This window comes from Phodopus roborovskii, unplaced genomic scaffold (genome assembly GCF_943737965.1).
Source record: "Phodopus roborovskii unplaced genomic scaffold, PHOROB, whole genome shotgun sequence".
NCBI lineage: Eukaryota > Metazoa > Chordata > Mammalia > Rodentia > Cricetidae > Phodopus > Phodopus roborovskii.
In genome coordinates, this window is record NW_026126482.1 from 32,583,584 (window position 1) to 32,600,443 (window position 16,860).

A 16,860-nucleotide genomic window follows, 5' to 3' on the forward strand; every position below is an offset into this window, starting at 1 on the left:
ACTAAGTTTGGAAATTTTCACAGGAATTTCACAATGCCATGAATCGGTTTTATATTAAATCAACCAAAAAAGGTGTGACAAGTTTTTATTTTGGATTTGACATTTCTTTGTTTTATTATTTTCTCCTAAAACATATCCTGACTACAGCTTCCCCTCCCTCCACCCCTCCAAGTACTCTCTCAACTACCTCGCAATTCCCCAAATCCACTGTTCTTCCATTTTCCTTCAGAAAAGAGCAGAACTTCTAGGGATTTCAATATATCAAGATGCCATGTGACTAGGCACAAATCCTCATTTCAAAGTTGGACAAGGCAACCCAGTAGGAAGAAAAGGATCCTAGGAGCAGGCGAAAGAGTCGCATAACAACAAAACAACCCTCCCCCCCCCAAAAAAAACAAACAAAACAAAAAAAGTCTTTTCTCAAGAATCAGGTTTTATTTTTTTTTTTTAACAAAAAATTCATTATACCCATGTATGCATAGAAAATACAAAAGTCAAAGCTATGCAGTGGTGGTGTTGGCCCATGCCTTTAACCCCAGCACTCAGGAGGCAGAGACAGGTGGAACTCCAAGTTCAAGGCCAGTCTGGTCTACAGTGATTTCCAAGACAGACAAAACCACTCAAAGAAACCCTGTCTCAATAAACAAAACATTAAAAACCTGAAAACAAACCAACAAATGTAGTGAGATATTCACTTTGTCTCCTTCTGTGGCACTGACCATTGGGGGTGGAGCCAGGGGCGGAAGTGACCTGTGAACTTAGTCTGAGGAGGAGCCAGGGAATGCTCTCTTGCTAGCGGATTTGGAGAGGAGAGCATCCGGTGGAACTTGCTGGTGTTTATCTGTCTAGGTTGTAAGTTACTTCTATCTGAATAAACATCTATTCAGCCTATATGTTTATCCTGATCTTTATTAAACGGCAATAAACAAAATCAAAAGAAGCATTGATAGTCTGGATGAACAGGGACAATCCTATTAGTAGCTGAATGGGCATATGCTTAGCAGTTGTTGTTACGGGTGACTCGACACTTCACAATCTCAAGATAAGTAGCAACCTTGTAAGTATCACTATGCAAGCATCTGAAAAGGTTACTAAGAGCAAAATGGCGAGTGTCTTCATTGGCTGACCTCACATCTGCCAGTCCCATCCAAGCAGGGTAGACATTTTCTTCAGCCCCAGGATGAACCTAATCACAAGAAAGACACTCATTATTTATAGTAGTCATTAGTTCTTACACCATCTGTGTGTGTGTGTGTGTGTGTGTGTGTGTATGCATGTGTGATATGTGTGTGTACTTGAATGTCCAGTTGTGTAGGTATGTATGCACATTAATTTGAAGGCCAGACCAGTAGTCAACTTGGATAGAGTTTTTCAGGTGCCTAATGCTTTTTTTTTTTTTTTTTTTTTTTACATAGGTCCTCTTCATTTCACCAGGGATTTGCATATCTCTGACTCCCCAGTACTGGGTATAAAAGCATAAACTCTGACTCCTCAGTACTGGATGTAAAAGCAGAAACTGGCATATCCATTTTTTAAATGTGGCTCCAGGGAAATAAAATGCAAGGAATTCTTTTATATATTGATACATTTCCCTAGTCCCAGTCTATAGTCCCTATAATTTTGAATGAAGTTTGGGGAAAACTCATATATAAAAGTTCTCAGTCAAAATCAATTCACTGAGTTTCCTGGTATGTGAGGTTCTCATTGTTGTAATTTAAGAAAAGCAGCATGCAAGAGAAAGTCACCATGTGATATGGTTCAAGCAGAGGGTTTTTATTAGGGAAGGGGATCATGAAAGAGGAAAGGAAAGGGAGGAGATTGTCCTCTGGAGAGGGAAGCATCAGGAGAGAGGAAAGAGGTGGAGAAAGAAAATAGGGGAAGAGAGAGAGAGGGAGGAGGGGAACAGAGAGAGAGAAAGATAGAGAGAGGAGGAAAGGATGTGGGCAAGGCCCTTTTAAAAGGGAACATAGTGAATATGCACATATCCTGTCAGAACCCCAAGGCAGGCCAGTACAGATGCCTGAATACTAACAGATGGTACCTGAGGAACACCTCAGGTTATCCTCTGCCCCCACCCCACCAACCCACAAATTTCTACTATGATTTTTAATTCAAATTACATTTCATTGAAATTAGCTTTAATTTCTCTTTTTTGACTTCTAAATCCATTATCTCTGTGTTCAGTCCCACTTTGGGCCTCTATAGGATACTCGTTCTGTTAGAACATAATCCTGGATATGGAAAAAAATCCCAGGTACTGTGACAAAACTCTAAGAAAACAATAGTCTTGTGACCTCAGTTTCTTCAAAGCATGGAATTGTTCTTGGAATGTACTTCCATGCTTTTCTCAGATGTAGCATATAGGAATGAGTTTACTTCAGATTACTCATTATTGTTTGCTGTTGGCATTCAATTAAATGTTTAAACTATCCTTTATATGCCTCTATGGAAAAACATGTTTTGCCACCCATGTGCATCTTGTCATTGTGATCATATACATCTTGAGCTCATTAAAACTTTACTCAGGTGACATGTCTTAACCCGAAGAGCATAAACTATCTAAGGAAGCTTAGAATGCTAGAATTTCCCACAATTCTTTACTATCAAAGCTGTGAACAAGTTAGAAACGTAAATTTAAAGGTTGCAAATTAGTTTTAGATTAATTTCTCACTACAATAAAATAACTTTTTCATGAAAGGAAAAAGAGAAAAAAGAAAAAAAAAGAAACGTAGAAAGAGCACTCACCCTGACAAGAATTTTCTTAATTTCCCTTAGAAGTTCTTGATTTTTTTCCTTTACTTCTTTGACTTTCAACAGCATGGTCTTCCCGGCCCCTTTAAGAGCAGCCACTGCATGCACTAGGTGTTCCAGAGGGTGATACCAGGCTCGCGAAATGCTGATCATCGCTTTCAGAAGGTTAACTAACTAACCAATCATAGTTAAACATGAAGTTAAAAATGACTAAAATACAACATGGTAGATACAAGTGGTATTTGTACAATCATGCTAAATTATAATATCTACCTGTAGTCAATAACTATATAGAAAGTGCTTTGGTAAATGACACATTATAAAAATTCAAATTTTAAGTCACAGAATTACACTCTGCTAAAATAAAAGCAAATAATAAATAATTTTTTTTCTGAGAACCCAAACTGATCTTGTTTTGTTTACCCCTACACTCTATCATCAGCACTCCTCATCAGATCTTCTGTACTCAGGTTATTTCCCTTGTCTATGAAAAACAAAGCTTTGCTGAGACTAGGTACTTGTTCAAATAAAGGACACCAGAATTATCAGTGGCAAATGATACAAACCATTTTCATACCAAAAGATAAATTTGTTCACTCATATATACTTGTAACTTTTATATTGTTCTAGGACATTAAAAACTACAATAAAAACAGCAATTCATAAGTAGACTTTTCATGTTCTACATTTCTTCATTTCCCTGACTTCTGGAAAACTAGCCAGCCCATTTATGGGCATATACAAGAAAAGAACACCTTTGCCTTTAACAACTTTGATGTAAATCTCATTGTATTTTAGACACACACACACACACTGCAGCCAGTGTGTGTTCCTTGCCAGGATCACACATGATATTCCTCACCAATTTTAAATATTTGCTGTGGTGTCTCTTAGTAATAATAACAGTGGACAATAGGGAGAAATCCAAGTAGACATTGTACTATATATGTGCAAAATAATATAAAGGAAAGAAGCAGAACAGATTTTGATGGCAAAACAGGTTGCTGGGAGCATTGCTACATATGGTTGATACTGATATCCTAAGGTGACTGAAACACAGTTTCAAATTCTTGTTGGATATGCAAGTGCTGTAAGTCTATGCAACTTTTTGGAGCTTCTCTTCATAATCATCCTAATGGTATCTTGTTTTAGTGGACTTTGTGTGGATTCAATATATCAGTATCAATAGAGTGTTTTTTTAAGTATCTAGTTTTGAGGAAATGTTCTCTCTTTCCTCCCTCTCTTCTTGCTTCACTATAATCACATTTTTATTAATGGGAATAATTTCTAAGTGATAGATACTACTAATAAAATAATAATAAACAGATTATATATGTACATATATTAGTTTGGTTTAAATTATACTGAAATTTCCTCTGACAGGGAGTCACATTGGATAGATCATAACAATTACACATTAGAGCTTCCAAAATAAGTACACCTCATCAAAATAGAGGTTAGTTTAAGGCACATGATACAGTATGAAGAGAGCCTCTTTTTCAGCTGTTTTCAAATTATAACATAGGAGAAGGCAGAGAAGTCAGGAAGGACTGCACAGTAATGAAAAGCAAACAGAAATAGGAGAGTATTAACGTTCAGAAAGAAATGGCATTCTGGTCAGTTAAGAAATATGCTGGCAATGGAAGAACCTTTTATTATAATAAATGCAATTGTATTGGCATCTATCCCACATGTGCATGAAACTTAAGTAAGTACAATCCTACAAGCATGGCACTGGCTAAAAAAGGTGTCCTATGTATAGGCCATTTATGTACCTGCTACAGTCTGCACTAGCATGAGTTTTAACTTCTAATTTGTAAACTGTATAATGCTATTGTTTTTTGACTATTCATTCTTCTCTTTTTTGTTTCATATGTTATAACCACTCCTATAAAACACTCAAAATAGACTAAAGCACAGTAAACTTTGGGCACTGCTTCAGTTGTTTTGGTGACAACCAGAAATAAATATTTACGTGTGTCCGCTGGATTTGTTCATTGGTTTCTGGAGTAGCAAGGGAGGCAGTGTGACAGGTGCTGGAGTTGCTGGCTTTGTGTACCAGCCTTTTGGCAAAGCTTTCATCCTGGAAATAATAAAATATTTCAATTTATTTGAGTTTCTGAATTAAATAAGTGCACCTATGGTAATTACATAAATGTATTTTATAGATGTGCAGTTTATAACACATAAGCACTACCTAAAATTAAATAATGAAGCAAAATAAGCTACTTACATATTCTTCCCATTAGATACACAATTTCATTTTTAGACTCAATTTCTAATCACCTAACGTTTCCACTCTTTGCTATTCTCTTGTTAGTTTTGCCCTTTCAGAAAATTAATTTGGAAAGAAAACTATATAAATACTAACACATTAAAACACTACAGGTTTTGCATGTTTTATTTTTAAGGTAGGGTTTCTATTTCTCTGAAGAGGCACAATGACCACGGCAACACTTATAAAGGAAAAACATTTAATTGGGTTAGCTTACATTTTCAGTGGTTTAGTCAATTATCATCATAGTCAGGAGCATGCAGATGGAGAGTATGGTGCATGCAGACAGACATGATGTTGGCTTTTTCTTGACTGTTACATAACAAGAAGTGGTATGTCTCAATGTGTGTGGCTTGAGCATATATGAGACCTCAAATCCTACTTCCAAATTGACACACTTTCTAATAGTACCTCCTAATAGTACCACTTCCTTTGAGAGGCATTTTATTTCAAACTGCTACAACTTGTGTATCCATATTTATGAAACTATAGTTTACTGTTCTTCTAAAATGATATATTAGTTTTAAGTGTTATGAAATCATACCTGTTTCTCAATTACCACCAAATCTTTATGTCTGGACAATACAAAGTTATACCACACCAAGTGGTTGAAATCATGTACATATAAGCAAAACAACACTAAATGCACTAAACAAGCTATGTGATATATATATATATATATATATATATATATATATATATATATATGTATACGCATACATATATGTATAAAGCAAAATAATAATCATAGCTATAGAAGTTGTTATTTGAGAGGGATTAAGGGGAGCACATGAGAAATGTAGCTGAAGGAAGAGGAAGGAGAAAAATGATACAATTATATTTTAATTAAAGTATGTTTTAAAGAAAACATATGACAAAGTATTACTGAAGAACAAAAGTATTATGTAATGTTTATATATGATCAATTGAAGATCTTACTTAAAGTATTTATTAAAATATAGTATTTTCTACAGGCAATCATTGAATTTACAAAAGCCAAAGATTCAAGAAGTCATCTAATTCTTACACTATGTGTTGAGGCAATGTAATCATTACCTTCATTTTCACAATGGAAAGGTCTTATTCAACACTGCAGTTATACAGAACCAAATCATGTACCAGAAAAGTCAAGGTTTTCCAGACAGTTTAACTCTTGTTACTTCATTTGAAGGAATCCTGTCTAAGTGACTTGCTTATTACAGCAGGGGTATTGCAAAATTGAAAGCTTTAAATGAAGAAGACATAGTAAACCAAGCACTGTTAAAGGGACAATGGAAGTCCATATTCCTTACAAATCCATGGATATATTCTAATGATTCACAACTTTGTATTGAAATCATCTTTGTTTTCCCTGCATCTCCATTACAAAGAGAACATATTTCCTTTCTAAACCAGTGCTCATTATGTTGTTAGAAAGTTGACACTGGAACTCTGTGGTCAACCATTCTCAGCACTTGAATCAAACTGAACAGCTTTTTGTTGTTTGTTTTTTCTTTTCTTTTTTCTTTATACAGCTTCATATTAGGTCATTTCTATTCCCTCCACACAATCTCTGCAATGTAGTTCACTTATGTTCTACATCTGCTAAGTGAAAAATGACCATGGAGACTGAACATACCATACATGACTATACTCACTTTGAAGACTTGCTGTCATAAATTGGGGTTGAGAGACAGTCACTTTTTATTAAAAAAAATATCAAATTGACTAATTATAAAAACTATTTGTTTAACCAATTATTTTAAATTATTGTAATATTTAAGAGTCTTTGCAATCTCATCAAATTTCTCATTCTTCCTGTACCATTTCTCAATATCTGATACTTTATTTTTAATCCCATGAAGGTATGAGGATATATTATCTGAAATTTTGCACAGGATGTTTTCTGGTTTAATCTATAGAATGTTCGAAGAGCCCTTTAGAGAAGAAATCTGAAAAAAATTAAGTACTCACAAACTTCTCAGACATTTGTTTGGTGAGGTTAGAGGTATACTGAGCCACAACAATTGTCTGGTCAAAGAGTTCTTCAATGGGCAACTCGGTGTATCCTTCTGTGGCAAGGCACATGGGTGCAGAGACTGCATGCTCCCATAGGAGAAGGTTTGAAACTAGCAGAAGCTGAAGCATCCCTGTTATAAAGAGAAAAATCACATCCAGATTATTCTCTCAAAAGAGGTTATATGAATTAAAATGTCTAGTGAGCACTATCAGTTCTGAGGACCCCAGGCTGCATGCTTTGCTTCTGTATAACTGCAATGAGCCATAAACTTTGTCCAATGTTAAAATATAAGTCATATTTCCCCAATATGTATTTGGAGAGTTGGGCGACTTCCACACCTTTGACTTGCTCTTGCAGTACTTTCCAACTTTGAAAACAATTGGAGCTTACATTGATAGTGATCCACAATATTTAGTCCTCTGTATATTTTCATAGCTTGGAAATTTATGCTCACTTAAATTTATATCATCACCTAGGAATTCATAATTTTATAAACTAAATATCCAATTCCAGCATTTTGTACAAGGAGCACAGTTCTGTTTGCTTTATCTTCATGCCTGATGAGAATAGACTTACGACTATTGGATTACTAACAATAAGAATGAAGAGCATCCTATCATAAAAATGATGTCACATCCTGGAATTGCAAGATCACAATGATTATCTTTTGTATTTGACATTTTAACAAGCCATTTGTTGTTTTTTTTCTTTGAAATTGATTTGTGCATAATCACAATTTTTAATTTTCATCAAACTGTATTGACTGTATAAGGCTAGCATGCACAAGTGATTTTCCCACAGTCCTATCACAACTGCTGAGAGAGTCAGTTCACCAGCACCACAGACTTGCCACTTCACCTTTTCACAGAGTGGACAGGACACCTGTCACCTTTCACTACACATGTGTGTGGCAGAGACATCTATGAACACATCTCTGTGCCACCCTAGATCGCTCTTAGTAATTAGAAGTATCAACATTTTGCCTTTTCTTTTGATTATAGACATCCTAGACAACATTACATCCTAGACAGCACTGCCTAGAAGACTTGATTTCCTGTTTTCCTGTACTATAAAGCACTTCTCTTTAAAAATATTTGAAAAATGATCAGTGATGCTTTAATCAATTTGTTGCTTAATTTGTGATTGGAGACAGAACTCTAACATATCGATAGTTACATATTCAAAGGAATGAAACATGTAAGTGCCTTGTTAGAATCTCGTCTCTCTTTTTTACTATATACAATGTTATTAGAATATACTCATTCAGATATTTACTAAATTGAAAAAGTTATAATTGTTGTAATGTAATTTCTAAATATGACCCATTCAGTCTGTATAATGTTACTTGTATATATGTTTTCAGGGTTTACCATTTGGTATTTGATAACCAATTGGTGTGATCTTCCCTGGGGAATGTTACTTCTACTACATTGAACATTTGTGACCCTCCTAAACAATTTATAAAACACAAAGTATATTTTGTAGGAACTTAACTTTCAAACAACCTTTCACAAATATAGCAAACATATATCTAGCATTTGAGTAGTCCAATGCTAATGATTTGTGCCTGGAAAAAATAGCTGAATAACAATAATGTAAATCCTGAAATATTAAAAAAAATCTGTGTAATATGTAATGTATAAAAACAATATTTAGCTACAGTGTGAAAGCAATGGTTAGTTTCATTACTTTAATTAATTTCCCTAAAGCATGGTGCAAATAAGAATTTATACCTGCACAAAGAGTGACAGCCAACTAAAGAATCTGAGAATGAATAAGAGAAATAGTCTTCCCAGGAGAGAGTGCATCAATTGTTTATGCAATATCAAATGGTCAACTCTATAATCTTATATTCAACTAACAATATATAGAATGAGTAGCATATATTTAGGAATATATATGAATATAAATACACATGTTGCATGTAATGACAATTAATGAAAACAGAGGCCATAATTTCAAAGAGAGCAATGAAGAATATAGGGGAGGGTTTGGAGAAAATAGGAAGGGAGAAATGTTTCAAATATAATCTCAAAATTAAAAAGTGTTTGCTTCATGTAGCATGCTTATTATAGGTGTTTACAGTATAAGATAAAGTAAAATAGCAAATAATTCTCCGTTTCATAAAATAAATTTTGGCTGTCATCAATTCATTTTACATGAAAATACAATCTACAAAGAAAAGGTAATTTGTTAACACAAGCTTGATTCCTTTGTTGCTACAAGACTTGGCTTGTATTGAATTGGTTAAAGACACAAATCTTCTGTCATTACCTGCATTAGGCTTTATAACTAAAAATTTATTCAGGTTCATTCAAGTGATCAAACAGAAGTAAGAGACCCAGGAACCAAAAGATTGTAACTTCTACCTTCTGCAGTTGAGACAATTACATCATTGAATTTTGTGTTCTCAATGAAGTCTGATTTCTCAATTTTGGTAGCTGGTCATTTTTAGTTAGGTAATAACTTGTTCAGGAAGGTATTCAACAGCATCTTCATTAGATATTTGTAAAAATTCCCCCTGTTTGTTTTGCATCATATTATTAAGACAAAATAAAATGTCTTGGGATGGTGTCGTGTTTCTTGATCACAGGGAGAGTTCTAAAGAGAACCACAGTCCTCAAAGATTATTGTTAATTTACATGCTAGAAAATTATTCCCCTGTTCTCTTGTGTTGGTGTTTACATATGAGGCATGAATAAATTTCAGTTTATAACAGATATGGCACCAATGACACCAAAGATTGTGAGCCCTATTCCAAACCCTCTTGATGAAATAGTTCATCTATTAAGCTTACTTAGAGGAACATGATTAAAGGGCTACTTACAGGAACATGGTTGACTCAGAGTTTGCTGCATCTCTAAGAAGCTGCTCCTTAGTATCCTCACCAACTCTAGAAAGCTGCTTCACATGAGTTCTGCCTTTACTGAACGCTTACTTCCTATATATATATACAAACAGCAGCCCTGCGGACAAGCAGAGCTGAGAGGCAAAGGGGAGCAATATCTAGGTGAGGGAGTCATTCTCTGCTCTTCAATGATCATCTATATCCTCTTTAACATTACCATACCCCTCCTCTCCAAATATTGTTTTTGGCCATAGTATCTCTATCATTCAAAATATTTTGTAAGTCATCAAAGTTGACTTTGTCCTGAAATGATTCATATTCTTGGCTAGCAGAAAAAAGCATACTCATTCTTGATACCTTTCCCTTACTTCTTATGTTCTTTCTGTCACGTCTTCTGCAACATTTCCTAGGTTTTCAGAATGTAGTCAATGCATGTGATTCTTTTCCCGTATTGAGTCACCATGATGCAGTCATAGTTAATCAACTGTTCTTTGCATTTTAACCATGAATCTGTTTCCAGAAATCAGCAAAGATTGTAAAATGTTTCCACAAAGTCAGAGAAAGTTTAAGTACTCTACAGAATGAAAAATAAATGTTAGTAAGGTACATTGACAGGCATATCATGTCCATTTCTCAAAACTCTTATTATACTAGCATTGCTGATGCCTATGTTTTCTTGGGCACACTTTCTTGCATTGTTTTAGAATATAAAACACAGGTTTCTTCTTACCAGGTTGGTCTTAAATTATATCAGAGAGTCATTCATTAAAACCACAACTGTTATTTTTTTAGATTTTTTTTATTTTATTTAATTTTATATAACAAAGTCCAATTAAATGAAAACAAACATTTATACACAATATTTGGGAATTTGGGCGTCGTTCTTTCCAAACTACTTCCTGCTGGTAAGGGGCCCTGTCTTGGGGGGATTTGAAGAAGATTCAGATATACTGGCTGTAGTCTGTAGGGATGTTTTGTCCAGCTGTTTTGAATGTCGGATAAGCTTGTACTCTGTTTCAGGCGGTCTGGCGTGATCAAACCACATTAGTCTGGAAGGAATCCACATCTTTTCATTTTCTGTGGAAACAAAAATAGAAATCCTTTTCCCCAGTAACTTGTCCTTCAAATTAAATTTTGGAGTCAAAGCATTTTTTTAATTTAATTTATTATTTTACATGTCGACCCCAGTTCCCTCTCCCTCCCTCCCTCTCCCCAGCCCCCTCCCTCCCTTTTACCCTCTCTGCCCTCTCACATGCACTCTAAACACCCTCCCATCCCAACCCCCCACCCCAATTCCATATGTAGGGGAATGCCATCCAGTTGGGGTCATGTAGATCTGACAGGTCATGTGAACTAGGGACTAGGGCTTCTCTCCTGTCTCTAGATTAAGGCAGTTATCCCTCCATGGGGGATATGTTCACAAAGTCCTTTTGTGCATCAGGGATACATCCTGGCTCCACTGTCTGAGGTCCCTTAGACTGCTCAGTCCTTCTGGCTGAGACCCATATTCAGGGGGGCCTGAGTCAGTCCCATGCTGGCTTCCCAGCTATCAGTCTAGTGGCAGTTAGCTCCTCCTTGTTCAGGTAAGCTGTCTGTATGTATTTCTGCTGCATGGCCTTGTCCTCTCCATCTGCATCTGGGTTAGGGTTAGGGTTAGGGTTAGAAACAATTAATAAATGGGACCTCTTCAAACTTAGAAGCTTCTGTAAGGCAAAGGACACAGTGGACAAGACCAAACGGCAGCCCACAGACTGGGAAAAGATTTTGACCATGTAGTTTCTTAAAGAGAATGGTCTACGCATTTAGTTGTGGTATATAGTCAACAAGAGTACCAAAAATACATATGAATTATGGGTTTCATATGCCTCCCCTTCCAATTAATCTTATGGGAGAAACTGAACCCAGACACTGAAGTTTTACACAGTAAATTTATAACTTCAAGCATAGCTTTTCTCATGCATGCTGGGTATCTTACAAATTCTTTAACTCCCGATTTCATTGTCCTTCACTTTGTCATATATAATTTTTAAATTTAAATTTGAAACAAGCTTATTGTACATATCAATCCCAGTTCCAGCACCCTCCCATCCTCCCCTGCCCCCCCACAGAGCCCCATCCCATCCCTTTTCTTCTCCCCAGGGAGGGTGAGGCCTCCCATGTGGAGTCTTCAAAGTCTGGACCAGGGCCCAGAACCTCCCCCATGTGTTTAGGCTGAGGGAGTATCCCTCTATATGGAATGGGCTCCCAAGGTCCATTCATATACTAGGGATAAATACTGATCCACTACCAAAGGATCCATAGACTGCCTAGTCCTCCCAACTAACACCACATTCAGGGAATCTGAGTCAGTCCTATGCTGGTTTCCCAGCTATCAGACTGGAGTTCATGAGCTCCCCCTTGTTCAGGTCAGCAGTTTCTATGGGTTTCTCTAGCCTGGTCTTGACTCCTTTGCTCATCACTTCTTCCTGTCTGCACCTGGATTCCAAGAGTTCAGCTCAGTGTTCAGTTGTGGGTGTCTGCTACTGCTTCCATCTACTAGATGAAGGCTCCAGGATGACATATAAGGTAGACATCAATCTCATTATCAGGGAAGGGCATTTAAGGTGACTCTCCCTATTACTTAGTTAGTTGGGATCATCCTTGTAGACCTCTGAATATTTCTCTAGTGGGGATAGGAGGGAAGGGTGGTCAGGAAGCATGTGAGCAGGAAGAAAGTGTAAGAGAGAGAGAGAGAGAGAGAGAGAGAGAGAGAGAGAGAGAGAGAGGAAAGGAGGAAGGGAGGGAGAGGGAACTGGGATCAACATGTAAAATAAAAAATAATAAAATAAAATATATTTTTTAAAAATACCTATAATGGCTCACTCTTTTATTGTATCTCTTTTCTTGCTCTCCTCTATTCTTTCCCAGACTCATCTTCCTGCTCCAACATGCCCACCTCTCCCCTTCTCTCTCTTCTTCCTAACTTCCTATCCCCTCCCCCAGCTCCCAATTTGCTTGGGAGATCTTGCCTTTTCCTGGTGACCATGTATGTCTCTCTTAGTGTTCTTCTTGTTTCCTGGCTTTTCTGGTGGTATGGATTATCTTCACATGCATTTCCTAAACAGTAAGCAATATAGAAGTTTGAAATATATAATAGAAATTTTACAGATGGTGGCTAGACAAGAAAGTACAAATTGTCATAGGGATTCATCATCTATGGGGATAATAAAAATTTCACAAGTTCTAATACAATACAAAATAGGACTAAACATGTATCAACTGTTTCCTCCAGAGAGTAAGTAAAAGAGTTTAGCTTGGATGGGAGACACTGATTTATTTAGTTGTCTGTTTTCTATCATCGTTCTGCCTGAGGCTCTGTTTCCTCATTGTTGTATGTTGCTGACTAGGTGGAAATAGTGGAGTTAGTGCTTATTCCAGTAAGGACACACGAAGAATCAGAGCCCATTCCACTCCACCAAATCCAGTATTTCCTTATGACTTCTAACGTGTTCTGTCTGCGGGCTATTCACCAAAGCTGTGTATGGAAAGGCCTAGAAGAAAGAATGAGAAATTTTAACCTTACCAGATTCCCATTTCCCACATTATGTAAGATTGGCTTAGACTACACCCATAGGTAAAACTCCAAAAATGTGGTACAAAGCATATATCCAATGGTTCTTTCAATTTTCAGTGTAATTATTTCAAGGAAGAAAAGTTCACAGAACAGAATGATGCAGAGATAAGTGTCCACCCTAGGACTAGCTAGATTTCAAAGGAAATCCTGCCCAAATTATCTTCTATTGATCCCCCTTTGTCAGGTTTTTTTTTCTCAACCAAACTTTACCATTTTAGTTGTCATATATGCCAGTGCATCTCCTACTATAACATTCTTCCTTCTGTTGACTTTTGATTTGAAGAGGCTATATTCTGAACACTGACCACATGCCCCATTCTTTGGTTACCAGTTTTTCAACTTACATATTTTAATGTCCTTAAAGGATATGTAACTGTTAGAATCTCAACCTGAGATCTAAAAAGAGATAAGAAGCTCTGGCACATTAAATATGTGTGAGGATTCTCCATCCCATGCACAATGTGCCTGCAGTAGACAGCAAGGACAATCTGAGCCCATGTTCCCTAAAGCTCAGGAAGGGACCAGTTAGTCTAACTCACAGTCCCACTTAGATATAATGTGGACTGTGTCTTACCACCTTTTATAAATTGTTGGATTGTCCCAGGTATGAACAAAAGAAATTACATATCTCTCTCTACCACAGATTTTCCAGAAGGTAAAGAAAAGATCTCTCTCTACCACAGATTTGCCAGAAGGTAAAGAAAAGAAACCCACTCTCTATAGCAATTTATTTTTCCTAGGTTGAATGAAAATCACAGAAACTCATTATTTGGGTTCTTGGGTCAACTTGAGCATGAATAGTTTTAGTCTAAGCCAGAGTTGAGGAAAATTTGTAATGGACTGGCACATGTGATTGGAATGCAGGGATATTCTTTCTGGTCCTCTGAGGAGAGGAAAGCTTGTCATTTGCATATACATATGCATATTGACAAATTGGTAAAGTAAAATGTTGGAGGTTTTTTATTTTGATGTGATTAATTTTTTAATTATTACTACTACTACTAGTAGTAATAGTAGTATTATGTGTTTGTATATGTATATGTCTTATGCATGTATGTGTGCCAATGAAGACCAGAAGTAAACATTAAATGTCCTCTACTACTACTGTTCACTTTGTTAAGGAGGTCTCTTAATGATTATCTTGGCTGTCAAGTCCAGTCACTGTGATCAGACTCACCTCACTGCAAGGATTGGGGGTAAAAGCATATACCACATGCCTGCCCTGGAATCTGAGCAAGTATTTGACCCTAGACTCCATTCTGGAGACTTCAACAGAGCTATAACCACTACCCCCCAAACTTTATTGCTTATATTAAAATTCTGACACAGTTTTCAATATGTCTTCTGAAGTATTTGCAGCATGGGATTACAACATACATTGAATATTATTGTGTGTTTTATAATATTAGTTATGTAGACAAAAAGAACTCCAGGCTGACCAGAGGTTTGTGTTTTTAATGGCCTTCCTCAGCAAGAGTATTGCTAATGTGTCCTTCACTTGCTGCTAACAGGTTAGGTAAGAACACAGATCGTAAGGAGAGAAAAAGGGGAATAGAGGAACAGGAAGAATTAAATGGGTTCAGGAAGAGAAGGTCAGGGTAGTAGAAGAATATGTGCAGGATAAGCAAACACTAAAGGCCTTTGAAGAACCATATAAAAGCCTACCACTGAAAGCTTGCTAAAATACATACATATGTATACATACATTTTAAAAGAGGATTATACAGTTGTGATTGGATAAGTAAATTTTACCCAATGAATATTCTTTGTCCCCCTTCCGTTTCTTTCTGAAACCCATTTGTATGAGAAGTCTGTCTGACCTTCTCTATTGAATTTCTAAACTAAGACAAAAGTACATTCTGACTTCTCTGCAGGAGGTCAAACTTCACAAAAAAATGCTTTAGCTTATAAAAGCAAATAGCAAAGAAACAAACAAAATCTTTTCTAACATCTATAGAAAAGGTGCAGTGGACTGATGGGCAAACCCTATATCTTACAGCCATAGCTGTTTCCATCTGACTCCTCCTGAGTACCAGGATTAAAGAGTTGCCCCATCACAACTGGATAACCCTCTTTGACAAATGTATGTGTATGTATTACAGGCATGATTTCCCAATTTTGGATACCTAGCACCTACACAAGTTAGGCAAGAAAGTTGTTATCTATATCCATGGAGCTGGCAAAGCAGAGAAAGAGTTTCTTAAAGGGTCTCAAAACTAAAATAGATTACCATAGAAAAAGAGACCTGGCATGAAACAGTGACTTCAATATGCATGTACATACCTGTGTATGCTTATGTATAAGGACATGCATCCACATATACAAAAATGTAACTCACACAGATCTCTCTCTTACTCTCTCATACACAAACACACTAACTGAGTAAGTGAGTGAGAGAGAGAGAAAGAAAGAGAGAGAGAGAGAAGTTCAGGTTTTCTTATCCTTCACAACCTGTCACTTATTCATTCCTTCTTTACTATTCTTCTGTTCCACTTGCTGTATTGAGGATGTTAACTTGGTTAACCTTTACTGTTCATTGACTACAAATACCTGCAAAAACTCTATGAATGATATAAAGAAAGTCTGTAATCCCATTTTCTTGGAAGGAGGAGAAGCTGTGATATTAGTCCCCATCTCAGATTTTGCTGGGGTAGTCAACAAGCTGAACTACCCTAAACAAATAATTTCTCTCCAAATTTAACAAGTAGAATATACAGTTGATTTCTTGGGGATAGTAATCTCTTAAGTCCAGATAAAAATGTCACTTTCAGATTTTGGCCAACAGAGAAATTTACTCTAGGATTAAAAAGAAGGGAAGAAGTGTTTTGCATTTCTCTAGTGAATATTTACTATTGTATGTGGCTTTAGGATCCATTTTTCATCTGTAATATAGAAGAAAAAAGAGAATTATTAGAGAATCTAGGAAAAGGCCAGCAGTGATCTGTTGTTGTCAGCCTACTACAGAAGGACTGTATTGTTTGTGATGCCTGTGTCAGTTTATAGAAAACAGCTTACCAGTTTTTGGGTGAGGATGGCCATGTGGGTTCATGGTGAAGACACAAGTAGAACAGGAACTGGTAATGATGCCACAAATGGCCAATGAGGGTAGAAGAAAGGAGAATTTAGCCATGGCCTATCTCCTGATAAATAACTAACTTAATGTGTAGATGCTAAATGTGTGTGGTCAACCCTAGAGTACACACAAACAGAAGCATCTGATACTCAGAGGAATTTAAATTGGCCCCTAGTGACTTTATAAGCAGTATTATATCAATGTCTTAGCTACATTCTTATGGATTAGCAATACAAGTTATAGAAAAAATGGGTTATTACAGTTTCAGACGATTAAATTCTATTACCATCTTGACAAGGAG

At 36.4% G+C, this 16,860-nt stretch overlaps 1 protein-coding gene across 1 annotated transcript; it reads right to left on the reverse strand.

Moving 5' to 3' along the window:
* Positions 1-997: 997 nt before the first annotated feature.
* Positions 998-9,883, reverse strand: LOC127229084 (prolactin). Its single transcript, XM_051194093.1, has 5 exons — positions 9,853-9,883; positions 6,980-7,155; positions 4,727-4,834; positions 2,746-2,925; positions 998-1,186 (listed from the first exon to the last, which is right to left on the reverse strand). The coding sequence occupies exons 1-5, from the start codon at positions 9,881-9,883 to the stop codon at positions 998-1,000; spliced, it is 684 nt and encodes a 227-aa protein (XP_051050050.1).
* Between the last annotated feature and the right edge of the window lie 6,977 nt (positions 9,884-16,860).

Coding starts and splice junctions, on each gene's coding strand:
- LOC127229084 (XM_051194093.1), bottom strand. CDS start 9,883: ATGCAGCAAACTCTGAGTCAACCATGTTCCT. Junction 4,835..6,979: donor AACAAATGTCTGAGAAGTTT/GTGAGTACTTAA, acceptor TATTATTTCCAG/GATGAAAGCTTTGCCAAAAG. Junction 1,187..2,745: donor TTAAGAAAATTCTTGTCAGG/GTGAGTGCTCTT, acceptor TCTTGTGATTAG/GTTCATCCTGGGGCTGAAGA.